At 39.3% G+C, this 26,709-nt stretch overlaps 1 protein-coding gene across 2 annotated transcripts; it reads left to right on the top strand.

The window, feature by feature from the left end:
* The first annotated feature begins 5,587 nt into the window (after positions 1-5,587).
* Positions 5,588-26,686, top strand: LOC311510990 (bile acid receptor-like). Of its 2 annotated transcripts, XM_084611176.1 has the most exons (11): positions 5,588-5,866; positions 12,876-13,002; positions 17,574-17,939; positions 21,372-21,512; positions 22,210-22,349; positions 22,459-22,563; positions 22,688-22,787; positions 24,457-24,585; positions 25,042-25,161; positions 25,344-25,457; positions 25,818-26,686. In XM_084611176.1, the coding sequence occupies exons 2-11, from the start codon at positions 12,912-12,914 to the stop codon at positions 26,054-26,056; spliced, it is 1,545 nt and encodes a 514-aa protein (XP_084467302.1). In that variant the 5' UTR covers positions 5,588-5,866; positions 12,876-12,911; the 3' UTR covers positions 26,057-26,686. The 2 variants fall into 2 exon arrangements, with proteins under 2 accessions (XP_084467302.1, XP_084467303.1); XM_084611177.1 differs by lacking the exon at positions 12,876-13,002.
* Positions 26,687-26,709: the final 23 nt, after the last annotated feature.

The following is a 26,709-nucleotide window of genomic DNA, read 5'->3' as shown; positions in this document are numbered from 1 at the left end:
AGCTTCCCTATCCGATCCTATCATGGTGCTTTAAAATGACCCCCACAGAACAGCAACGTTCAGCATAGCTGAAGGCGTGCAGACACCCTATGCAACCTCCCTGTTTCCTACACTATCCATGCACATTGGGACTGCGCCAGTTCTGCTTCCTACCCAGTTTCTGAACACCCCCATCTTTGTAGATGGAATAATGCCATTTCCAAAGCTGATTGAGACCTAGGATAGGATTTTCAAAGGAGCCTAAAGCAGTTAGGCACTCAAATCACATCAAAATGTAGCAGGAGTTGGGTGCCTAACTATCTTGGGTATCTATGAAACACCCAGTCCTAATTCCTGACAGTATAATGAATTAATGAATAGTGAGAATAAGAACAAAACTTTGCTTTTCATGATTGCAAGAGAACATAATGCAGTGTTTTAAGAATAAATAATTCAAGCCCATCTTTCTCCCTGGACTGAGGTATTTTCCCACCACTTTATTCTAGGAAAGCATTCGAGAACTTAATGAGAATTTATATCTTCCATTGACATTATTTCTCTATTAATTTTACTAGGAAGATTTTTCTAATGTCTTTGACATTAAACAGAAGAGTCTTCATATTATCTAACACCAAGCCAACTGGAATAAGCTCCAGAGAAGAATGAACACCCTCTAATGCTAAACAGGAGCTGTTCACTGTATCTCAGAGCTTTTTCTCCCTAGGTCATAGCTGAGTAATGGAATTTATGAAATCTGTGTAAATCCTAGTTGAAAGGATTTACCTGTCGAAATTTCCATGGCTGAAGCTCAATCTTTGGTTTTCACCCCCTTGCTATAACATAGAATTCTGCCTTCTGAAGACTATTCTTCTTTTTGATTTAACTGCATTGTACAAAAAACTACATAAAGGGAAGGTTAAGACTGCACAAGTAAGTGCTCAAAAGTCAGGAAATGCCAAACAAATCTTGTTGCCAGAGCTACAGAAGTGAGCACAAGCCTGAAAGTTGCCAAAGAAGGAAACCACAGGATGAACTTGTATTGCAAACAAAACCATTCCCTCATCCCAGATCTCAGGGCTTTAGATTATTATTTTTTTTAAATGTATAAGAACAAGGTCTAGAAACACCAATCAGGTTAGGGCCCCATATTGCTAGGTGGCGTATTGTAGACATATAATAAAGATAGACCCTGGCCTACTGAGCAGGCATTGTTAGATTAAGACAAGATGCAACAGGTTAGTGAAATAAAAACAGGGTGATCAGGTGGCAGGGAGAAGGGATGGGGTAACAGTAACATTTCTCACAGATTTCAGAGTAATAGCCGTGTTAGTCTGTATTCGCAAAAAGAAAAGGAGTACTTGTGGCACCTTTTGGTTAGTCTCTAAGGTGCCACAAGTACTGCATTTCTCACAGACTGGCTGTATGCACCTAACCTTCCTAGATCCTTTAACAAGGAACAGGAACAAATGTGATAGACACAGGGCAGTTGGGTACAACAGTGTAGTCGAAGGCAGATATACTGGCCACTGGATTAGCAGTTTGCTGTTTCCTGACTGACCAGAGCAGGGGCTGCTCCAGGCTAATGAGAACACCTCACTCCAATTAACCTGCAAAGAGCCAAGTGGGGCCATTAAGTTAATGTAAACACCTGACTCTAATTAAGGCCCTTCTGATACTATAAAAGGGCTCACTCCAGTCAGGCTGAGGGGAGCCAGAGGAGAGGAAGTGTGGCTGAAGGGCTGAGTAATGAAGACACCCTCAAGCCATTAGGGAGCCCTAAGGTAAGGGTGAAGAAGAGAGAGCAGGAGAGCTGTGGGGAAGTGGCTCAAGGAAATGTAGCAACTCTGGCAGTGAAAGGTTGGCTGCCAGCAGCTGCTGCCATTAGGGTCCCTGGGCCAGAACCCAGAGTAGAGGATGAGCCTGGGTTCCCCGCAACCCGCCACTACAGAAACACTTCCTGGGAGGGGAAGATAGGCCCCTGTCCTCACAGGGGCCTAAACTATTATAGAATAAGCCTGTAGGAACAACAGAGACTGTAGGAGTTCTTTCACCAACCTCCTTGCTGGCTTATGATAAAAAGGGCTCAGTAGACTGTAACCTTGGCCGTAGAGAGAGAGGCTATGTGGAGGACTGCAGTGAGCCTCTGAGACTAGCATAAACTGCCTGGAAGCGTGGGACCCATGGGGGCAAGGTCAGAGCTCTGCCACACAAAGAATTAAGATCCCTTTGACTATTTCTCTCTCTTTTTCATAACAATAAAGCATGTGGTTAGAACCCTTTTTCTGGTTCTTTCCTCCCTAGCCTCTTCATAATCATTATCTTTATATGAGTAAGTGACATCACTACAAAAGCCACCCTCATCTATTCAACAATTCCTAGTGCATGAGCCTGCACCCGCTGACATCAGTGATGAAGGATTGGGCCTCTAGTCACCATCAATGATCGTACTGCATCATGAAAGGTGCCATAAAGTGAAGAGCAAGCAGTTGAGAGCTTGTATTTCTTCAGAGATCCTACTGTTCTGTTATCTCCCCATGTAGGCCATGAAACCCCTAATGTGTGGGGCAGGCAATTATTTTCCATTCATATGCACTGCCATTTACATTAGCAGCTGTAGAGAATTCCAGAACTTGCTGAAGGACAATTTCCATTTTGGCAGATATTGGCTCTGATATTTTTATCTTGGTACATGTGAACCAATCATTACAACCGCAATGCCAGTAAAAATGGATCCAATGAGGATGAAATTGACTGTCGTGCAGAGAGCCAGCAGAAGTGCTTGGCACCATTTGCAGCCAGAGATCTTAAGTGGAATGTAAATAGGGGATAGGCTTTTGGGCTGATCTGCACAGGGTGAATTTCACCCCTAGTTATTAGAATTTTGTACACTAGCTTCTGCATGACTGGAAAAATATACCCATACCAGAAACGCTACAAAGACATCTGTACCTTTATCACCTTAATATATTAATGGGGACAATTATTCATCTAAGAAACAGGTGAGCAGAAAACTTGCAGATTTCACAGTTTCCCCAAGAAATGGTGCATTTACATAATTCTCAGAACACAGTATATTTGGCATTTATTATTTTTTCATTATACCTTTATGCCTGTCTTTATTCCTGTAAAATTGAAAATGCATAAGCCGAAATTAGACTATTTTTGATGAACAAGTATTACATCCATTTTTAACTGCTCTCTTTCCCAGTTTTGAACATCTTGCTGCCATCAGTTAGGCTTCTTTTGCATGGCATATACGAAAAAAGCTTTAATAGTATAATCAATCATCTTAACATATTCTCTGTCCCACATACAACAACAGTTATTGTGGTGCAATTAACAATGAGTTTTCCAAGAATTCCTGATTGTTTTGGGTTTGACTATTCTTTTATCATGTAGTGATTTACAGTAAAGAGCTGAAACATCAGTATTTTACACTGAAATGGCCAACATTACTATCCAGGCACTGTTGCCCCTATATGACAGATCTCAGATGGACTCTCAGAGAGTTAGCCAAAAGCAATAGATGACTCCATAATTTCTATCTTATTTTTAATGAAAAACAACAAAAAGCAACCACAGTGATTTGCAATCAGTCTCAGTAGCTTTTAAAGGACTATTACTCCTCTGAGATTCTGCCCTTTGTTTAAATTTTGTTTGACAAGTGCTTTATAAATGAGCAGAAGAGGTGGTTTATGTTTCATTAATGAGGTTGATAGTGGTTAATTACTGACATGGCATAAACAATCCAATGCCAGATCAAGCAGGAAGGGTCAGTTATGCAGAAAAGATCCAGCTGGACCAGATATGATTTCCTTTAACTATCTGAATACCAAACCATTTATAGACAAGATCTCCTGAGAACTCAAACCCATAAGAGTTCTGAATTCTATGGTTCAGATTGATGCTGGGCTTGGAACATAAAACACGATTCAGGAACAGCAACTTTCTGTATAAGCTGTCTGCTGAGCTCAGACTCCAGAAGACGCTCATCACATTTTTTAGGCCATTGAATAGATGGAGACATCCTCACCCCATAGGATGGCCTGTAGAGGGGCCCACAATGATGCTAATGAATAAAATGAGGCCTCCAAAGTAGTGTGACATGACAAATATAAGAGGGTCTTTCAGGTCAGACCCACAGCATTATCACAGCTGATTATTCTTGAATATGAATTTATATGTGCCTTCCATACACTGTACCGTGGTATTTCCAGCCTCCAGTTCCTGACATAACACAACCTGTTCTATCAATCTCTGGAGCCTGAATGTATGAGTCAAATAAAGTAAACCTTCCCAGTCAAGCAAAGCATGCTCACTTAATTGGGTGATTTCCTTTGCCATCATGCTGTTGACCAGATAGGGTAAGTAGTGTTTTCAAACCTGAGCTATGCCTTATTGCTAAACAATTTGTAAATCAGTTTATACTGATTATTTGCCTCATGATTATTTTGACTTGTTTGTTTGAAGTAATTTGCTGTGTTGGGAATTAAGATATGCTATCAAGGTTGACTGGTTCTTGTGAACAATCTATAGCAAAAAATGAGAAGTCATGCCTTTTGTCATAGCAAAAAAAAGTATAATAATGAGCAGCTATTCCTGCAGTAACTGCAAAAACTGCTGTTGTAAATATGAAATGTCAGTAAAACCAGGGGCAAATATGAAATGTGACCTGAGTCCAAATTTAAACCATCTGATGCTTACTCAACATCATATCAGGCAGGGAGTAGGAGAATCATGGTGCTTAATGAGAGAAGGCCCTGACTCCAAAAATCTTAAATCGTACCCTAGGAAGTCCTGAAAGCCCATTGCTGGAATAGCTAAATCAATAAAAATCTTTCAAAATGGAGGAGCTTTGAGTTCTTTCACAAAAGTGAAATTGGTATAAAGAAATATAGCTGTTCTCTAAGACAGCTCAACTACAATGCAATATGCTAGAATACAATACAGAACAGCACCATACTACAAAAGTGTGCATAATACAATGTAGCACAAATTATTCTGGTTAACTTAGATGAAAAAGTAGCACTAACTACTTCATGGGCAGTTAAGAATGCCAATGGCCAGATTATGCAACCTTTTATAAATGAAAAGAAGCAACAGAAAATCACTCCAAAAGACCTACATACAGAGATTTCCTAAACTTCTCTAGAGTCCATTCTGGAGGTGTGCACATCAGAATTATGTGCAGTTGGGATCCTGAGTAATCCTGAGCTGTAGAATTCTAGATATGTTCAAATTATAAAATACACAGCTGTTTGTCAGCACTTAGGCAACTGTTACAAATGGCAAAACTATAGTCAATGTGTAATGGAGACATGGATTAATCTTCCTGTACAATACAGCAGCACGTATGTTAAAATTAAAACATGTAGAAAAAGTTCAATGTTTACATAGTTTAGAGATAGTGGCTTCACAAAGTTTCCAAATTCAATTTATTATGGCACATATACATGTTAAAATAATACTATTGCAATGTATGTTATCTATTAATGTGCAGAGATGCCAGTGTTAAGCAATCAAATTAGGAGAATGTCAAATTCTATCAAGAAAGCAAAATATTTAGTAAGCTGCCTAGACAGAACTCTGGGAAAGTATGACGTGAGAGTCCCAATGGCCTCTGTCCCTGATGATACAGTTATTATTTGATTTATGTGGACTTGCAGCTGCCCTTGCTTTGACCCTAGGAAGGGCTGTGTGGGAAGTTTGTGTCTCAGATAGGCTGAAGCGTTGGTCTGCAGAGTGTCTGGAGCCGAAGTGTATGCAAAGAAACTGATAAATAGGGAAAAGGCCCAGTTTGCTCCAGCTGGAAATCAGAAAGTTGAAGTAACTGCTGCATCCTCACAGACCCACTCTAGGAAGAGAGGGCATTCTCTCCAGAACTACTGTACGTAAGTATTTTATTTAGTTCTCTAAAAGCTTGGGGATTTTACAATATCAGTCTACACACAAATTAACTGTGCGCTATTAAGATATTTGCAGTTTAGAACACTTTCGTCATCTGATTTTTGAAATGCTGATCAAGGAACAATAGAAAAATGTATACCTTTAAAATAAGGTGTTCTTTACTGCCAATCGTTTTGTTTCAGGAGTATTATACATATGTAAACTGCTTTGGTGACCTACAATATACTGGCCATTCACGAGATGCATTTTCCCCTCCCAAGGAAGTGCAAAATTCAGTGCAATATAAATAGTAGTATTTTAGTCATGTAATTATGCAATGGCAGCTTCTGAGCCCCAAGGATTCTGTGCAACATTCAGGATTAGATTTGGTGGTAAATCTGGTGTCTGAGGCACAAATGTGTCTGTGAACTGTGTAAAAATAAATTAAATGTAATTCTTGATGTCCTTTTAAACTAACTTTTTTTTTTTTTAGTGGTGGATCCATTTCAATGTTACCCATTCTCCACAAACCAGACACGCAGACATCAAAGCTGTACGGTGATAAAGGACCTGCCTCCCTTTATTTTTCCAATTTATTTAAATTATTCCTTTTAAATAATTAGACACATAGCCATTATTTAAAAGATAATTAGCAGAGATTACAAAATTGTCACATACAAAACTATCCATCAATGGATAAAGCAATCCCAGTTACAGAAAGTCCCCAAAAATGCACCGTACAGACCGATAAACAGAGCAAATACTATTTATGGGGTGGGGGGGGGTGAAGCTTTCCTCAGAGAGCAGTTTAATTTGGGATTCTTCACATATTAAAAAAACAAAAATCCCCACAAGAGCTCATATTATTAAAAGGCATGATTTATGCAGCACTATGTTATCTGATTCTATTAGCTTTCTTTGCAAATGAATCCACTCTTAGTTTAATCACAGAGGTGGTTAGAGGATTGCCTTTTGAATGCAGCCAAATATACTACCTGGGATATCAGAATATAGTAGCCAGTGAGAGTGGCTGGTAACTTCCTGTCAATTCTTGGTTTAATTTTCATAACTGCAGAAAGTACAACTCCCTCTCTGGAGACCAAACAAAGCTGGGATTAAAACTGAGATTGAAATCCACTGCCTAATTCATGTGGTTGTTCATTCATGCTTTCTTTCCCAGGATATGGGGTGCACTAAATAAATCTAAAAGACCTTCAGCCCAAGTTCCTGAAATTCCTTTGGAACAAGAAATTTCCGTTTTGACACAACTGTCAAAATATTTACGATAGATGTTAATGTACTGTCAATTCAGACATTTTGAAGAGCTCCCTGGAGGGTCTCCTTAAAGAAATATGTTCCACATGGTAATAAAATTATGAAAAACAACATAGCATCTTCTGCCATTAATAACATGAAAACAGATGCACAGTATGTCTTTAGTTTGTATACGTGACTTCTGGTAAGTGACTCAGATGGTTTTGTGTCATGAGTTCATACTTTACTTTTTATACATTAAAACATCACTTTCCCTTAACTTTTGATAAACTGAAGATGAGTGATGAATCCTTTGATTTGGATTAATAGCTGAATATTCTTGAACCTTTGTACGACATGCAAGATTTACAGTGGATGGCTAACCTACTGTTTCAGTAGACGTTCCAGTTTACATTTTGTCACCTGCTGGAGATTTAATACTATCAAAAATAAGGTTAGAAAAGCAAAACAGTATGATTTTTCAGACGTGCCTACGTTACTTAGGCTCCTAAGTGCCATTGACTTTAATGTTTGTCAATCAATTAGGCACTTCTGAAAAATTTACCCTAAGTCATTGTGAAAAGGACATTTTATTTCTTTTATATGCTTCCTAAAAACTAGGAAAAAAGACTTTCCATACAAAAGGCTTAGCAGGAATAAGATCAGAAACAGTAAAAAATGAGCAGGGCGTAACGTGTATCCTTATCCAGGAAAAACTCATCTTAAGGCAGCCTAACTAAGGGCTAAAGTGTTGGGACCTAAGTGTGGCACTAATTGAGATCCTAGATAACTGATATGATAGTAATTGCTCTAATTAAGGGGTGCATCACAGTTCCCAGTCTATCACCCTGTTTTCAGTTGCAACTTTCAGAAACTTACTTTTTAGGTTAAGATTCCCCATCTTCATCTCTGTTCAAAGATTTTTTTTTTTGTCTTTTCTTTTTAAAGTGTAAGTAATGGTCAAATAAGAGAAGTGTGTGTGTGATCTTTTTCCATTATAAAAAAAAAGGTTCTAACTCTTCTGTTTGGGATAAAACATTAAAATTTGTCAGAGAAACAGCTGTCATTGGGGAGAAGAGGTTTTGAGTGTTCTGGTGAAATCTGGTTATGATTTGATCAATTTATGATACTTTGAAAATTGCATTTTTTTTTGCTAAGTTCAGCATAGGCAACGAAGGAAGGCTGTGTTCTGTATATATGGATGCCTAACTGAGAGTATGTGAAAGGAATACTGCATGTAAACATGTGGGCTGAGGAAATACTTCCAAAGAGTTCTTGGTTCAGTCCCTGAAGACCTCGTAAAGTCTAAGAGATTAGAGACAGCTACCTTGCAAGGAGCTAGGCGCCTATCTCTGCTGGGATTCTCTGCTGTGAATCTTCTTCTGGAGTTAGGCACCTAAGTTGTTGGTTTTTACATGAAATGTTGGGGGCAGGAGTCGGTAGCAGCAGTAGTCCTCTTATAATCTTTAGCCCAGTAGTTAGGACCCACAACGAGCTGGTGAGAAATCCAGGTTCAATTCCCCCATCTACCTGCTATGGAGAATTAATATGAACTTGGGTCTTTTCAGGAGAGTGCCTGAACCACTAGCTGAGTGTCCCTCTCTTGGTTTCCCCTGTTAAAGTTATACCACTTTGTATACATAATTAAATATGTACTGGGTCAGACAGCATGTCAGACTGACTCTATAGTCCAGTGATTGGGGCACTCAGCTAACTGGAGGAACACCCCAAGTTTAAATCCCTTCTCCACATCAGGCAGAGGAGGGAAATGAGTCTGGGTCTCCCACAGCCTGGGTGAGTTCCTTAATCACTTGGTTAAAGATTATAAGGGAGGCTACCATCTCCTCCCCCAGTCTGGCTGTTTTATGTGGGGTTAGGCATGCTGTGATTACGCATATTGCGTTGCATCCCGCAGGATAGATAGACAGGAAATGCCTAATTTGAGTATCCCACTGGGGCTTAAGTGTGAGATAGGCATGGTATGCTTAGACTGAAGCAACTGTAGGTATGCTCACTGGCAGAAAATTCAGTGACTAGGGAATTTAACAGTGGGAATATAGATATGTAGGCACTTAAGGTGCCTCCAGGGTTAGATGGTAGCAGCAGAGCAAGAATTTTGAGGATCTCCATGGTGCCTAAATGTTGGCACCTATCTCCTCTTGTGGAACTAGCCCCATACTGAAATGCACACAATGAAACACAAGATGATAGAAATAAAGTTGAATGTTCAATCATAACTTTGGCATTTCCTAATTTTGGAGAGCTTTGCTATGCAACCTTAATATTATGTTATTTTTTGAACGAAATATAGAGCATAATTTAACTTTTGTTTCTCCATGACCTTGAAAGACCATCACAAAGAGCCCAATCCTGAAATCATTTCTCAAACAACACTCATTTAAATCAGTGGAAGCTTCGCCTGAATAAAGACTGGTTCATTACATCAGGATCAATTTAGACACATTACAGATGTGAATGTGGGTTTTGTAAACTCAATTTACTTTTTTTATAGACTCAATCAGTGTAACTTTATTTTACTTTGGAATACTTTCACATAGAACCACCATCAAAAGGATGTTGGAAACACATACTTCCATCAGTTTAAAAAAAAGCATATTTACCAAAGGAAAAAATTTAGACTTTGTCCATGCCAAATTGATCTGATTGATAAGGGGCCCCACCATGATTCACTGAGTCACTTCTCTTTCAAACAAATATTTACTAGCAGAGATAACAAAATGGCAGCATTCCAGCCTCACTGCACCTTTTCTCCTTGTGCTGGTGACATGAGGGGAAAGTTTTCTATTCCATGGATATGTCTATGTTGGGGGAGGGTATTAATATGTATTTTGGGAGGGGAGGTGTATATACCTTAAGAATTGGCTTCAGTTCAGTTTCCCTGATGTCATAAAATCATCTTCTCAGGTACAGTAAACTATTCCATGTAGCCTGCTGTGACCATCTTTCAGGTGAGCCCTTAAGATCTAAGCTCTTATCTGCTCTGCAGGAGTCATTACAGATCCCATGACGCCATCATTTTCTTTGAGTATGGATATGTCTACACCGCAGAAGAAAGCGTGCCTACAAGTTTGGGTAGGCACATGCTAGCTTCACTCAAGCTAGAGCATTAAAAATAGCAGCATGGATGTTGCAGCATAGGCTACCCACCCGAGTACAAGTCTGCCCAATCCCGTGGATCCAAGCTTAGGTGGCTAGGCCATGCTGCTGCCCAGGCTGCAATGTCTACACTGATGGTTTTAATGTGCTAGTTACAGCAAAGTTAGTGTCTGTCTCCCTAGGCTGGGAGGAGTGCTCTAAGCTGCAATGTAGACATACCGTAAGAGTTTAACCTAGTATCCTCCCCAAACCACTGTGGAGCATACTATGTGCTTGGTGGCTGCATTTTGTGTATCAACTGTGAATTTCTTTGGGATAAAAGTTCTAGTGGAAATGTAAAATATTGGGTGCATCTCCCTTAGGGTTCATCTACATTTCAGCTTGGGGATGTGACTGAGGTAAAGCTAGTTTGAGTACCTCTATGCGAGCTGGGAATCACATCTCCCAGCTCAAATACAGATGTATCCACAGTGTGAGTATATACTATATTCTTTTTCTGTAGCACATTTCAGCATTTCATACAAGATTTCAATTACAGCATATGTTTTGTACACACTACATATTTTACATAGTCTATTTTAGAAATGTTTTAGACAATTTTAATTTTTTTTTTTTAACCAGGCATTCCTTTTATCCCTCCTCCTGTGAAGTAAGGTGCCTTACTTATCATAAGAACGGCTATCCTGGGTCAGACCAAAAGGTCCATCAAGCCCCGTATCCTGTCCTCTGCCAGTGGCCAATGGCAGGTGCCCCAAAGAGAATAAACAGACAGGTTATCATCAAGTGATCCATGCCCTGTCACCCAATCCCAGCTTCTGGCAAAGAGAGGCTAGGGACACCATTCCAGCCTATCTTGGCTAATACCTATTGATGGACCTATCTTCCATGACTCTACCTAACTCCCTTTTGAACCCCGTTATAGTATTGGCCTTCACAACACCCTCTGGCAAGGAGTTCCAGAGGTTAACAGTGCATTATGTGAAAAAACTTTCTTGTGTTTGTTTTAAACCTGCTACCTATTAATTTCATTTAGTGGCCTCTTGTTCTTGTATTATGAGAAGGAGTAAATAACACTTCCTCATTTACTTTCTCTATACCACTCATGATTTTATAGACCTCTATCATATCCCCCCTTAGTCGCCTCTTTTCCATAAGTCCAACTGTTCAGTACTTAGAGAGAAAATTATGATTATTAATCAACTTTAAAAACTTCTAAATATTACCTAAAATAGCTTTACTGTGATGATTTCAATAGTCAGAAATGCGGTATAATTACAGTATTTTCAGCCCAGTTCAGTAGGTGTTAATCTGAAGGTTCTCTAGCATACAACATTTTCATAGGCATTACAGCAACTTCACAGTTAACAGAATGAGCTTTCATTTGTGATATTCTGTGTTGTATAAAATGGCAAAATCAACATCACAATTAGTACTAATTTGACACCCTTGTCTGCCTCACCCCTCTACTGGTCACAAAGCTCAACAGAGGGGCCAAGAATCGAGTGAGCCATGGAGAGTTAATGTCCCTTCTCATCTCTACAGATGGTTCCTCCAGAGCTGAGTTGAAGCATATTGGTTGGGGATAGTGCTGGCCAGAAATTTGCTCTGTCACTGCCCATCCTGTACTTGCTCTGGGGATATGTACAGAACTTCTGAGTCCAAGGCTATCAGACTGGTACTTTTCATCTCTTTGACCCTCTGAACTCACTCCTATCATGCACTTTTTATTTTTCCCATATGCTTATTTGCCTCCTTCATCTTTGTCATCCCTCCTCTTTGCTAAAGGAGAGACCATTAATATTTTAGTGGTGAGGCCCCCTTTGGAGCCTGATCTCTTCTGGAGAAGTCAAATCGACTGGTACCTTTAATCAATGCAGTTCCCCTAATCCTTCACCACTGTGGAGGGAAGAGAAGGACACTAAGGATAGGTCTACACTATGAAATTAGGTCGAATTTATAGAAGTTGTTTTTTTAGAAATCGTTTTTATAGTCGATAGTGCGTGTCCCTACACAAAATGCTCTAAGTGCATTAACTCGGCGGAGTGCTTCCACAGTACCGAGGCTAGCATCGACTTCCGGAGCATTGCACTGTGGGTAGCTATCCCACAGTTCCCGCAGTCTCTGCCACCCATTGGAATTCTGGGTTGAGATCCCAATGCCTAATGGGGCAAAAACATTGTCGCGGGTGGTTCTGGGTATATGTAGCCAGGCCCTCCCTCCCTCCGTGAAAGCAACGTCAGACAATCATTTCGCGCCAGACTTTAGGCTGCAGTAGTGGCTTCAGAGCAATTCCACAGCTAACTATGAGATTAGTGTTGGGGAATATTAATCCTCGTCTAATTATTTGGGATGGAAACATAGTTTAGAGTAAAATCAACAACATGAGAAGACTTATAAATGAATCCTCAACCCTGTTCATTAGCACCAACACAGTCTGAAATGTAGACTCACAGTGACTTTCTACCTATCTGAATTTCTCTCATAATTCGCAAATGGCCTCATTTTCTGGAGAGGTTTCTTTTTGTTCAGGGCTGTTTAACCTGCCTCCCACAATTCTTTCTGAAGTAATGTTTGTCTTCTTTCTAATGAAAGGCTGAGTCTTGCCTTTTGAAGTAACAGGCAATGTTCTACTTCCTCAGATTTTCTTCTTAAAAGCCCATCATACACCAAAGTGAATGAAACAGTTGGAGCTGGAGCAGAGTATGGCAAATACCTTTGTAACTGTATCTGATGGGTACTGTCTTGCTGAACCCATTCAATATTATGGTGAGTAAAGCAAAATGAAAGTATTATGAAAACTCGGAAAGATTGTCTGCATCAGTTACTCTTTTCTTTTGGTTTATTATTACAAAAGGTGCCTACCTTGAAGATCTTGGCACTTATACATTCAAATGGGGAATGATCATCAAGCAAGTATGTTTCTAGTAAGCTCCCACAGGGATCAGTTCTTGGCCCTATGCTATTTAACGTTTTTATTAATGACTTCAAAGAAAAGGTAAAGTCATCACTGATACAGTATGAGATGATACAAAAATTGGTGGGAGTGGTAAATAACTAAGAGGACATGTCACAATCTAGGTTGCTTGGTAAACTGGGTGCAAGAAAACAATGTGGTGTAATACTGCTAAATGTAACATCTAGGAGCAAAGAATGTAGGCCATACTTACCGGATGTCATGTGAGACTCTATCCAGGGAATCAGTGACTGAAAAAGATTTGGGGGTCGTAGTGGATAATCGCTGAATATGAGCACCCAAAGTGATGCTCTGGCCAAAAGAGCTAATGTGATCTTTGAGTGCATAAAGAGGGGAATCTCAAATAGGAATAGAGAGCTTATTTTACTTTTGTGTTTGGCACTGGTGTGACCGCCTACTGGAATAGCGTGTCCAGTTCTGGTGCCCACAATTCAAGGAGGATGTTGATAAACTGGAGGGGGTTCAGAGAAGAGCCATGAGAATGATTAAAGGATTAGAAAACATGCCTTATAGTGATAGACTCAAGGAGCTTAATCTGCTGATCTTAACAAAGAGAAGGTTAAGGGATGTCTTGATTACAGTCTATAAGTACTTACCTTGGGAACAAATATTTGATAATGGACGAGTCAACCTAGCAGAGACAGGTATAACATGTTCCAATGGCTGGAAGTTGAACTTAGACAAATTCAGACTGGAAATAAGGTATAATTTTTAATAGTGAGGGTAATTAACCACTGGAACAATTTACCAAGGGTCACTGTGGATTTTCCATCACTGTACATTTTAAAAACAAGATTCAATGTTTTTCTAAAAGATATGGAATTTAGGAATTATTTTGGGGAAGCTCCAGGGCCTTTGTTGTACAGGTCAGACTAGATGACCACAGTGGTCCCTCCTGGCCTTGGAATCTGAAATATCCAGTGAGAGAGATTCAAAATTCATTAAAATAATTCAGATACAAAAATCTGTGCATTCAGTGTGATATGCTGGCCATCAGTTTTATCCCAGGGTTGCATGGAGCAGTTTTTGTCATCCTCTGGTACACAAAGGTTAAAAGTCTAGGTGTCATTAAACTATTCCAGACATACTGTAAAGGCCCTATGACTATTGCTCCCGCTCCAGTGTGACTATATAATTGAAGTTAGTATCTGGCTAAGGATGACTGAACACTAAAGTCCTGATCAAAAGCCTACTGAAGGCAAAAAGTCTTTCAAGATACTTCAGTGCTCTTTGGATCAGGCCTGAAAAGTAGACTGAAACATGATACATAATGTACTGAAATATGCACACATTCTTAACAAAAGGAAAGAACAGGTTAAAGAATATTTAGATAAACTAGATGCATTCAAGTCAGCAGGGCCTGATGGAATTCATCCTAGGGTAGTTAAGGAACCAGCTGAAGCAATCTCAGAACCATTAACAGGTTTCAGAGTAGCAGCCCTGTTAGTCTGTATTCACAAAAAGAAAAGGAGTACTTCTGGCACCTTAGAGACTAACCAATTTATTTGAGCATAAGCTTTCGTGAGCTACAGCTCACTTCATCGGATGCATTCAGTGGAAAATACAGTGGGGAGATTTATATACATAGAGAACATGAAAAAATGGTGTTGCCATACACACTGTAAGGAGAGTGATCACTTAAGGTGAGCTCTTACCAGCAGGAGAGCGGGGGGGGGGGGGAACCTTTTGTAGTGATAATCAAGGTGGGCCATTTCCAGCAGTTGACAAGAAGGTCTGAGGAACAGTGGGGGGTGGGGGTGGGGAATAAACAAGGGGAAATAGTTTTACTTTGTGTAATGACCCATCCACTCCCAGTCTCCATTCAAGCCTAAGTTAATTGTATCCAGTTTGCAAATTAATTCTAATTCAGCAGTCTCTCGTTGGAGTCTGTTTTTGAAGTTTTTTTGTTGAAGAATTGCAACTTTTAGGTCTGTAATCGAGTGACCAAAGAGATTGAAGTGTTCTCCGACTGGTTTTTGAATGTTATAATTCTTGATGTCTGATTTGTGTCCACTTATTCTTTTACGTAGAGACTGTCCAGTTTGACCAATGTACATGGCATCATAGGGCCTAATCACATCAGCCACACTATCAGAGGCTCGTTCACCTGCACATCTACCAATGTGATATATGCCATCATGTGCCAGCAATGCCCCTCTGCCATGTACATTGGGCAAACTGGACAGTCTCTACATAAAAGAATAAATGGACACAAATCAGACGTCAAGAATTAGAACATTCAAAAAACAGTGGGAGAACACTTCAATCTCTTTGGTCACTCGATTACAGACCTAAAAGTGGCAATTCTTCAACAAAAAAAACTTCAAAAACAGACTCCAATGAGAGACTGCTGAATTGGAATTAATTTGCAAACTGGATACAATTAACTTAGGCTTGAATAGAGACGGGGAGTGGATGGGTCATTACACAAAATAAAACTATTTCCCCTTGTTAATCCCCCCCCCCCCGCCAACTGTTCCTCAGACGTTCTTGTTAACTGCTGGAAATGGCCCACCTTGATTATCACTACAAAAGGTCCATTCTGTGTCGTCCCCCCCCTCCCCCCCGCTTCCCTGCTGGTAATAGCTCACCTTAAGTGATCACTCTCCTTACAGTGTGTATGGTAACACCCATTGTTTCATGTTCTCTATGTATATAAATCTCCCCACTGTATTTTCCACTGAATACATCCGATGAAGTGAGCTGTAGCTCACGAAAGCTTATGCTCAAATAGATTTGTTAGTCTCTAAGGTGCCACAAGTACTCCTTTTCTTTTTGAGAACCATTAACAATTATCTTTGAGAACTCCTGGAGGGCAGGTGAAGTCCCAGAAGACTGGAGAAAGGCAAATATAGTATCTCTCTTTAAAATGGGGAACAAGGAGGACGTGAGGAATTATAAACTAATCAGCCTAACTTTCATACCTGGAAAATATTGGAACAAATTATTAAACAATCAATTTGTAAGCATCTGGAAGATAATAGGATAAGGAATAGTCAGCATGGAGTTGTCGAGAACAAATCATGCCAAACCTTCTTTGATGGGGTTCCTAACCCAGTGGATAAGGGGGAAGCAATAGATGTGATATATCTTGATTTTAGTAAGACTTTTGACATGGTCCCATGTGACCATCATGAACAAATTAGGGAAATGTGGTCTACATGAAATTATTATAAGATGGGTGCAGAAATGTACACCAGGAGTAGTTATCAATGGTTCGCTGTCAGACTTGGGGGGGGCGTATCTAGTGGGGTCCTGCAGGGGCAGTAATAGCTTCAGTACTATTCAATATTTTTGTTAATGACTTGGATATTGGAGTGGAGGGTATGCTTATAAAATTTGCAGGGGACCATGCTGGGAAGGGTTAAAAAACTGGGAATGTTTAGTCTGGAGAAAAGAAGACAGAGTGGGCACCTGATAAGCCTTCATATATGTTAAGGGCTTTCTAATTATACAGGTAGTTAAACACTGGAATGAGCTTCCAAGGGAGGCTGTAGAATCCCCATCATTGGAGGTTTTAAAAACATGTTGGACAAACACGTGTCAGGGATGGTCCAGGTTTACTTTGACCTGCCACAGCACAGAGGGCTGGACTTCATAGCTTCTCAAGGTTCCTTCCAGCCTTACATTTCTGTGATTCTTGTACATTTTGTTTCATATTTAGATCAACTGCAAGCATGATAAATAACTAAAAACAACTCCTATCACAACACTGTACGAACATATTACTGAAAATGCAAGTATGACTATATGAAATCTGGGTTACACAGAGAAATATTAAATAAAACATGTTCTGGCATTTGTGGTCTATTGAATATCAGCTTTGAGATGTGTATGTGATGGTAAAATATGTCACCCTTTGGAATTTCTGAAATGTCCTTCTCTGCTTGTTAATCCTTTTTTCATTTTCATATAGTGTACCTGGAATGTGTTTTTAATACAAAACAAAAATGTTTCCCTACTTAAAATGTTTGTTTATTTAGGGGTAAATTTTCTGCTGGACTGACACCCGGTCTCTTTTCTGGAGCTCAACCTTAGTCATCATTAATGAACTGCAGGCATAAGTCTGAGTACACCAAACTCTCACTACCTGAATTGCCTGCAATTTAACTATCTATGGAAAATTAAATTACTAATCTACAGGATTCCAGTAGCCCACAATATGACACTGACCAAACACATGAAAAGAATTTACTAAGAAAAATTGCAGGCACCAATTTTTAGGTGCAAAAGTGAAGCTACCCTTCTGAAAATTTATCTTAATATTGACACATTATAAAAATAATTTAATATTTTCAGGTAAATGAAGTCACAAATTCTTCCACAACCTTTTTGTTTCATTCTCATTTTTTTCGTTATCTAGATGTTTTGCCAGAGCACATCAATTATCAGCTACAAGACTCAGACTTTCAGGCTACTCCTTACTGCCAGTATTCAACTGTTCAGTTTCCTCCAGTGTTACAGTCACAACCTTCCCAGTCACAATACAACACATACAGCCTGGATTCTCAGTACAGTGATGGGCAGTACATAATCAGTAATTGTGAATTAAACCAGCCTTCCTGCATGGTTGCCCATAATAATGATAATGATGGATATCATGGACTAAAAAGGCCAAGACTAAGTCATTCCTCCTTGCGAATGAAGGGTCAGGAAGAGCTCTGTGTTGTATGTGGGGACAAAGCCTCGGGATACCACTACAATGCGCTCACTTGTGAAGGCTGTAAAGGTAAGGGAGAAATACTTTTATTTTGTGACTTGAAAGAAAACTGCCCCATATTAATCAGTGCAGCATGCTGAAATTCCACATGTGCAATTTTAAATTAACATATTTATGTTAATTTTCAATTGACATTTTGGAGGACAGCTGAAGTCTAGTTGAAGAGTGGAATAACTTATGGGATCTTCCCCTTTGAATCCCACTACTGACTGCTCCTTCTCTGCTCATCAGACTCCTCTTCTTGTCCTTGCTTTCAAGTATCTACATAACTCAACTCCTCTGTACTTATCTACCCTTGTCTCTTTACATGTTGCCCCATCTCCTCTGTTCCACCAATGATGCCAGACTCATCCACTCATTTGTCAGGTATGTCAAAAAAAAAATCTCCACCCTTCTCCCTCCCTGCTGCTCCCACTGCATACAGAAGTCTTCGACCACTACCCTCACTACATTAAAATCTCTCCTTGAGATCTATTGCTGCTGTGAGAACTATAGGTTGGGAAAATTCTGGAACTCTATCATACAACACACACACAAAGCTAATATTATTCAAGCAATATGTTGCAATGGATAACTACCCCCTTGACCATTTCATCCATATTACTCCTCTTCCTCTATCTTTTATCTGCCTGCTTATCTTTTAGCTTCTAAGTTGTTCAGGGCAAGGACCGTGCACTCTTTTGCATTTGAAAAGTGCTTAGCACATTGTGGAAGCTATCAGAAACAGATAATACATTATAATACTGGTCCCAGTTTCACATTTTTGTGGAATTTAATTAATATCTATTTTCATAGTAAACATTATGTGAGGTGAAAACTGATTTCACACAGTGCTACACATCACTCTCGGGCCTAGCTGACTTCAGTAAAGTTGTGTCTGCTTATGCGGGTGGTGACTTTGGCTCATAATGCCTATGTATTACTGTGTTTTTTCTCTCTCTGCTGGGCTTGGATCCCTGAGGATCACTGCGATTTTGCATTTATCAAAGTTTGTTTTTCATGGAAACCAACTCATTTCTCAGGAACCAGATAATACAGCTCTGACAATGGCCAAAGCGATCCCTACAAAGTGGTGTGTGGCACTCATAAGAACATAAGAATGGTGATATTGGGTCAGACCAATGATCTGTCTAGCCTGGTATACTGTCCTTCGACAGTGGCCAGTGCCAGATGCTTCAGAGGGAATGGACAGAACAAGGCATCTATCGAGGGATCCCTCCCCCATCATCCAGTTGCAGCTTCTGGCAGTCAGAGATTTTGGGACACCCAGAGCATGGGGCTGCATCCCTGACCATCTTGGCTAATAGCCAGTGATGGACCTATCCTCCATGAACGTAGCTAATTCTTTTCTTAACCCAGTTATGCTTTTGGCTTTCGCAAAATTCCCTGGCAACAAGCTCTATAGGTTGACTGTGAATTGTGTTAAGAAATACTTCCTTATTTTTGTTTTAAACTTGCTACCTATTAATTTCATTGGGTGACCTCTTGTTCATGTGTTATGTGAAGGGATAAAAAACACGTCCTTATTCATTTTTCTCCACACCATTCATGATTTTATAGACCCCTATCATATCTCACCTTAGTCACCTCTTTTCTAAACTAAACAGTCCCCAGTCATTTTAATCTCTTCTCAGATGGCAGTTGTTCCATACCCCTAATCACTGCTGTTGCCCTTCTCTGTACTTTCTCCGATTCTAATGTATCTTTTTTGAGAGGGGGAAGTGTCACAGGGTGGTCTACTCATCACTGGGTGGCATCCCCTACTGGCAATTTTGGGAATCACCCCCTTTCTTCTTTTTCACTGTTGTGGCTCTTCTCCTGTTCACTGAGTCACAGTATGGCTGCTTTGTGACTAGGATACACTGTGATTTCCCCTTCTGGGAGTCTGTCAATGTCCCCCTTCACAAGCAGTGTCAGGCAGTCCTTATGCCCGCTTCCCTGACTATATCATTGCTGCAGTGACTCAGACAGTTTTCCATTCACTGCCCCCTAGCAATACCACTCTGCAGTAAATGGTAGGGGAACCCAGGCTTGCCTTCTAATCTGGGTTCCAGTTCAGTGCCCTATAGTGAGCAGTTAAGGTCTGGACTTCCCTGGACTACTTCCTACCATGCTTCTTTCAGTTTCTCTTTCATCAGCCTTCTCCTCTCTGTTAAACCTACTAGATAGAAACCCCTGAGAAAAGGTTTATCTCCCCTTCCTTCTCCTTTCTTCAGGGAGAGAGACTGCAGGCTTCCTCCCTGCTGCCTCCCACACTGTTGCTGGACTCCTGCCGGTTCCCTCACAGCTTCCTTCTCATTGGCAGCCTCCACACAGTTGCATCTTAACTGATTGGGCCTACCTGGCCTAATTCAACTCTTTCAAGGCTGGAGTGGGGAGTACACCCCATCACAGGCAATCAGAACTGCACATAGCATTCAAGATGTCGTGTACCATGGATTTATACAGTGCCATTATGATATTTTCTGTCTTATTATCTATACCTTTCCTAGTGGTTCCGACTACCATTCTATTAGCTTATTTGACTGCTGCTGCACACAGAGTGGATGTTTTCAGAGAATTATCCACAATGATTCCAAGATGTCTTTCTTGAGTGATAACAGCTAATTTAGACCCTATTTTGTATGTGTAGTTGGGATTATGATTTCCAATGTGCATTACTCTACACTTTTTAACACTGAACTTCATCTGCCATTTTGTTCCTCAATCATCCAGTTTTGTGAGATCCCTTTTTTAACTCTTTGAAGTCTGCTTTGGTGGTAAAGCACTGGAATGGGTTACCTAGGGAGGTGGCGGAATCTCCTTCCTTAGAGGTTTTTAAGGTCAGGCTTGACAAAGCCCTGGCTGGGATGATTTAGTTGGGGATTGGTCCTGCTTCGAGCAGGAGGTTGGACTAGATGACTACCTGAGGTCCCTTCCAATCCTGATATTCTATGATTCTAACAATCTTGAGTAATTTTGTATCATCTGCAAACTTTGCCACCTCAGTGTTCACCCCTTTTCCAAGTCGCTAAAAATGTCGCCTTTGCTGTGTTCTCAGCCTCTAACAGGCCTATATTATTTTGCTCATTTCAGTTTTCTTGGAACTACAGTGTCAAGTGTTAGTTATAGACCTCCTACTTGGAATATGGTTTGAGCCATTACTTAAAAATGGGGGGTTGGGGAGGTATGCTGATTTCCTGCCTCTCTTAATAGATCCTCTTTTTATTGGTAAGGTGCCTGTCACTAGAAAGGGAGTTACCTTGGTCAAGCACTGGTTAATATTAGGCATAAAACAGCAATGAACGTAATCAATGAGAATTAAAATGTCATCAGTCTAATATCTAACCATCTGATCCTTTCATTGTAGAAACATCATACAGTAACTCTTTAAATAATTGAGAGTGGAATTACAAAGATTTCTTAGATTCCTTCCCATCATCCAAAATATCTTGTTTCTAGGATTCTTTCGACGTAGTATTACCAAAAATGCAATATACAGATGCAAGAATGGTGGCCACTGTGAAATGGACATGTACATGCGGAGGAAGTGTCAGGAGTGTCGCCTGAAGAAGTGTAAGGCTGTGGGAATGTTGGCAGAATGTAAGTGCTCCACTGCTCCTTACAACTGCAACAAATTCTCTGGCATACTATTTTTCAAAGCCAGTTTCTTTATTTTGCTTTAGGAAGTTTTAACTTTGGAGGGTCCTCTCCTAGGTTCAGAGAATATGTGGTATTCCTCTTTCCACCCATACTGGCCATCAGTATTTGGGAAATATCCTCTCTAAAGTGATGCAGACTTACTTATGATCTAGAATTGCTGTGTCAGGCACCTTAACTGAATCACAGAAGGGTCTATGAAATTGCCAACAAGAGATAGCTAAAGGTGGTGAACTGTGACTGATCTCCAAAAGCGTGTTTAATATTCTTTCATGTTACAAAAAAGAGAAAAAAGAAATTTTGCCCATGCTCATTCTTCATGAGAAACCCTTATGTTCATATGGCACAGAGTCTAGGTTAAGCGAATGTGACATCAGACTGTTTGACCCCTGCCCACATCTAGGCTATTGATAGGAATTGACTGACAAAACTCATTATGTTGCCACCATCATAGGCAGAACCTGGAACTACCTGTTAGCTGAGAACATTCATAGGTAGGAAGCTGCTTTCCATATAGGTGATAAGCTACCGAGGTGCCAGACTTTTATAAAGTCTGCATAATAACACAAGGGCTTGTTTTGAACAGTACAGGTATTTGAACTTTAACAAGTACTTTGATCTAGAATTATATATCTTACAGGTTTGCTGACTGAAGTCCAGTGTAAATCAAAACGACTCCGAAAGAATTTCAAGCAGAAGAGCAGTTTCCTTTGTAGCATCAAGGTGGAAGATGAGGGAGTAAACAGCAAGCATGTTTCATCCACAACTAGATCTGGAAAAGTGGGAGATTTTACCTATTTAAAATGTATCTTTTCATTGTTACACATTATTTTTACTTTAACACACATGTATTGTCATTTATCTGATTTTTTTTTTTTTTTTTTAAAAGATCCAAGGGAGGATGGAACTTACTCCAGTGGAACATCAACTTATTGATCACATTGTTGCTGCCCATCAAAAATATACAATTCCCCTAGAGGAAGCAAAGAAGTTTGTACGTGTTCAGAATGCACAGGCCTCAATACAAAGATATTAATTGCTAGAATATTAAAAATTAATATAATATTAGTGTATTTTGGCAATACCAAATGTTTATAATCTTTCTTTCTTTTATTCAGCTGCAGGAAACTGCAAACCCTGAAGAGAGTTTTCTGAGGCTCTCAGAGACAGCAGTTGTTCATGTGCAAGTACTAGTGGATTTCACAAAGAGACTCCCAGGTAACTTTATAAAATAATTTAACAAACTCTTCACCACAAGCAGTATAATTTAGCCTTACTCTAGAAGAAGGACATTTATCTATGTGGCATGCATACTCTGAGAAAAGATATACAGTTCAGAAACTAGTCAACTGATTAATTTTACTTGCAAATGTTAATAATTAGGGACACTCTGGTTATCTTCCCTAGAACTGAGGAAGACCTCTGTGAAGCTCAAAAGTTTGTTCATTCCACCAACAGAAGTTAGTCCACTAAAAATTATTACCTCACCCATGTTGTGTCTCTCATATCCTGGGACCAACAAAGCTACAACAACCCTGCAAATGACAATTAGGAAGGCCATTAGTTCACTAGCATTTGAAAAACAAAGAAACAGTTCCCTGTTCTTTCTTTCAAGAAGCCAACTCAACATGTATGACACACATTTAGCTTCAATAACAGAACAATTCACAACCTTTTTTCCAAATCAAAAAATCCGATCATATACAATATGTGAGAATAGAGCCATATTTTCTCAAAAATGTACAATTAGAAATGCTATCTCAAGTGAACTGTTGTTCATCTTATTGTCTGAACTCTGTTTCACTTTGTCACAGCAAAAAGTGAAGTTACTTTGTGTCAAAAATAAGAGGTACACTATAGAGATAAAATAATGAATGGTGTGAGAAGACAAATCGGGCACTCCCATTCATCCTCTCGTATAATACAAAAACAAGGGAACATTTGATTTAGTTGAAAGGTGATGCATTTAAAACCGATAAAAGGAAATACTTTTTTTACACAGTGTACAATTAATTTGTAGAACTCATTGTCAAAAGATATTGGGTTTGTCTACAGCAGGAATTTTCACACTAATTATCTAGCACTGGTACAGCTTCACTGGTGGTAGCACTCGTGGAAAAACAGGAATGTTTACCACCACGTTAAGTAAACCTGTGCTGATCAGGATTAAGAAATCCTTGCAATTTAACTGAATGTCCCCTTGTTCTTGTAGGAGACCAAGAGGGGAGTACGTGTCTGTGGCTAAACAAACCATCCACAGTTACACCAGACAAGATAACAAATGTATAGGAACATAAGCTCTCAGGCTGCAGGGCAGGTTATTCCAAAATTCTCTACTGGTTTCTTGCACCTTCCTCTGAAATTTCTAGTATTGGCCACTGTCAGAGACAGAATGGTGGAGTAGATGGATCACTGGTCTGATCCATGATGTCAATTCCTATGTAAATGTAAAATATCTAGAAAGACCACAAGACACTGCTAGCTGTGATTGCTCCTTTACTGCTTGGTGTAAGTATCTTGCCTTTGATGCAACTACGGGTCCTACTGTCTCTTAAAGCCAGAGACGAATAATTTTTGCAAAAAGAAAAGGAGTACTTGTGGCACCTTAGAGACTAACCAATTTATTTGAGCATAAGCTTTAGCGAGCTACAGCTCACTTCATCGGATGCATACTGTGGAAAATACAGAAGATGTTTTTATACACACAGACCATGAAAAAATGGGTGTTTATCACTACAAAAGGTTTTTTCTCCCCCCACCCCGCTCTCCTGCTGGTAATAGCTTATCTAAAGTGATCATTCTCCCAATTTTTGGTAACTTATATTGGTAGCCTGAGGCCAAACAGTAACCCCTAATTTTGAGTCTTACTGAATATTCTTCCCTACAGGATTTGAAAGTTTAGCGAGTGATGACCAGATTGCATTGTTAAAAGGTTCAACAGTGGAAGCAATGTTTTTGCGTTCAGCCCAGATATATAATCAAAGAGTTAATGAATGCCAATCATCAGTGAGTGAAAGTAAGTAAGTTTTAATGCTAACAGTTGTGTGAATTCAAACAACAGTTTTGTATTTGTTGACTTATTTTTTTCAGCAAGCCTGGCTCCTCTGGACACTGCACCTAAATGGGTTGGTCATTCAAGCATAGAAGGGTGTTTTTTATAATAGCTTTGATGATGATGTCCACCTATCCTTCACTTTTTTAGAAGACCCCAACAAATAACAATAAAATGGATCCTTTCTTGCCTCTCATTAGCCCCAAAGAGGTAGCAGAGCTTCTGGAATGTTTATACAACAGAGTATTGGGTGGGTGGGGAGGTATGTGAACTTAACTGTACTGTGTATCCCCTGTATTGGATTTACAAATAGTGCACCCTTGTCTAGGACCCATTTGCAAAACATCTGCAACCCAATGTTTAAATAGGGTAAAGTTAAAAGCAGAAAGTGGACTTTTAATATTGTTTCCCTTGCTCTAGGTCATGTAAGATTTTCTGATCATGCTGTGTATTGTCATGTTCAAGACCTTGATAAAAGTACTATTTATTCCATGGAAATATCTCACAGTGAAGAGAGTCCAACTTCCACAACTACCACAGGTAGATGAGCTCTCAATACCTCAAGAATGATCATTCTTTTACTAAATTTGCGAATAATTTTGAGATTAAATAGTTTGAGTATTTTAAAATTACTCAGGTTTTTTTTGAGAAAATGAATTGACAATGGTAACACAAGTTTGCTCCTGGATTGATTTTTCAATAGCTTGATTTCATTTCTGAAGGTATCACCGAGGAGTTTATCACTGCGCTATTTTACTTCTACAGAAGCATGGGAGAACTTAACGTGACTGAGACAGAATATGCCCTACTTGTAGCAACTACTATATTTTTTTCAGGTAAACTTTCAGATTAATGAAGATTGATTATGTTACATGTGCAATTTTTTAAAAAACTTAAAAAAAAAAAAGTAACTGATCACTTTTAAATCAAACATGCTCAAGCCACTGTCCTAAGAAGCGAAAAGTGTGTAACTAATTGTGGTTGTTTTTTTGGTATAATTTTTCCTCAATGTGTAATATTTCTTGAGTTCAATTTTCCTAATCATTGTATTTCATTTTATGCCTTTCATTTATGTCAAATCCTGTTCTCATCATTCAAATGAGTAGTTTCACCAAAATTAATGGGAGTACTCATAGAAAATAAAGTGAGCAAGTTTGGTTCCCAAATTATATTAATATACTATTGTTGTTTTGCAGATCGCCCACTCCTAAAAAACAAACAACATGTGGAAAAACTCCAAGAACCCCTTTTAGGTATTTTGTACAAATATTCAAAAATTTATCATCCAGAAGATCCACAGCATTTTGCACGCCTCATAGGGAGGCTTACCGAACTCAGGACCCTCAATCATAACCATTCAGAAGTGCTAGTAATGTGGAGGACAAAAGACCCCAAACTGACCTCTTTACTCTGTGAAATTTGGGATTTGCACTGAACACCTTACCTATATTACTGTTATTACACACATGGCTGATTTTCTTTAAAGTTGCAGAAATGCACACTGTTCAGAAACATATTACTTTTATAAAAATATACTAAAATTTTCACTTACTTTATATGGCTGCAGCGTCTTCAACAAATATTGTATTTATCTATAGTAATCTATATTTTAAACAAAAATTGGATGCAGTAGTCGTGCTCTGTTGAAGTGATCCAATATAAAACATATAAAATTTATCTTAAACTTTATTACTACAAATGGGGGCGGGGGGAAGTAGGATTTAAATCAGTTTCACAGTTTGAACTGAGTCCCCAGAAAAAATACAGTAGCAGATCCTTCATTTAAAAACAAACAAAAAATCTAATCATCCATGCAAAGTTGTATTCTGCTCTTACTTAGGTACTATGATTCTAATATTGTCGTGCCATTAGACTAAAAAGTTAATTTCCTGGGATCTGTTCAACTTGTGCAACATCTTCCTTGCAAGAATTATGTAACCATGTTGGGAAATTTGACAGATGTATAATCCAGTGGGTCCAAAAGGCCCCAGAAAAAGTAGGAAAAAGGATACAGTGGCTCAAGTGGACACTGCAAGTATGTTATTAAAACTTTTAAAATCTTGAAGGCTGAGTGCATAAATTATTTGT

The sequence above is a fragment of the Lepidochelys olivacea genome (genome assembly GCF_965140295.1).
Source record: "Lepidochelys olivacea isolate rLepOli2 genome assembly, chromosome: 21".
Taxonomy (NCBI): domain Eukaryota; kingdom Metazoa; phylum Chordata; order Testudines; family Cheloniidae; genus Lepidochelys; species Lepidochelys olivacea.
This window is presented reverse-complemented; position numbering and strand designations above follow the sequence as displayed.

Coding starts and splice junctions, on each gene's coding strand:
- LOC311510990 (XM_084611176.1), top strand. CDS start 12,912: ATGAAACAGTTGGAGCTGGAGCAGAGTATGGCAAATACCTTTGTAACT. Junction 22,564..22,687: donor TAGAGGAAGCAAAGAAGTTT/GTACGTGTTCAG, acceptor TCTTTTATTCAG/CTGCAGGAAACTGCAAACCC. Junction 25,162..25,343: donor AACTTCCACAACTACCACAG/GTAGATGAGCTC, acceptor TCATTTCTGAAG/GTATCACCGAGGAGTTTATC.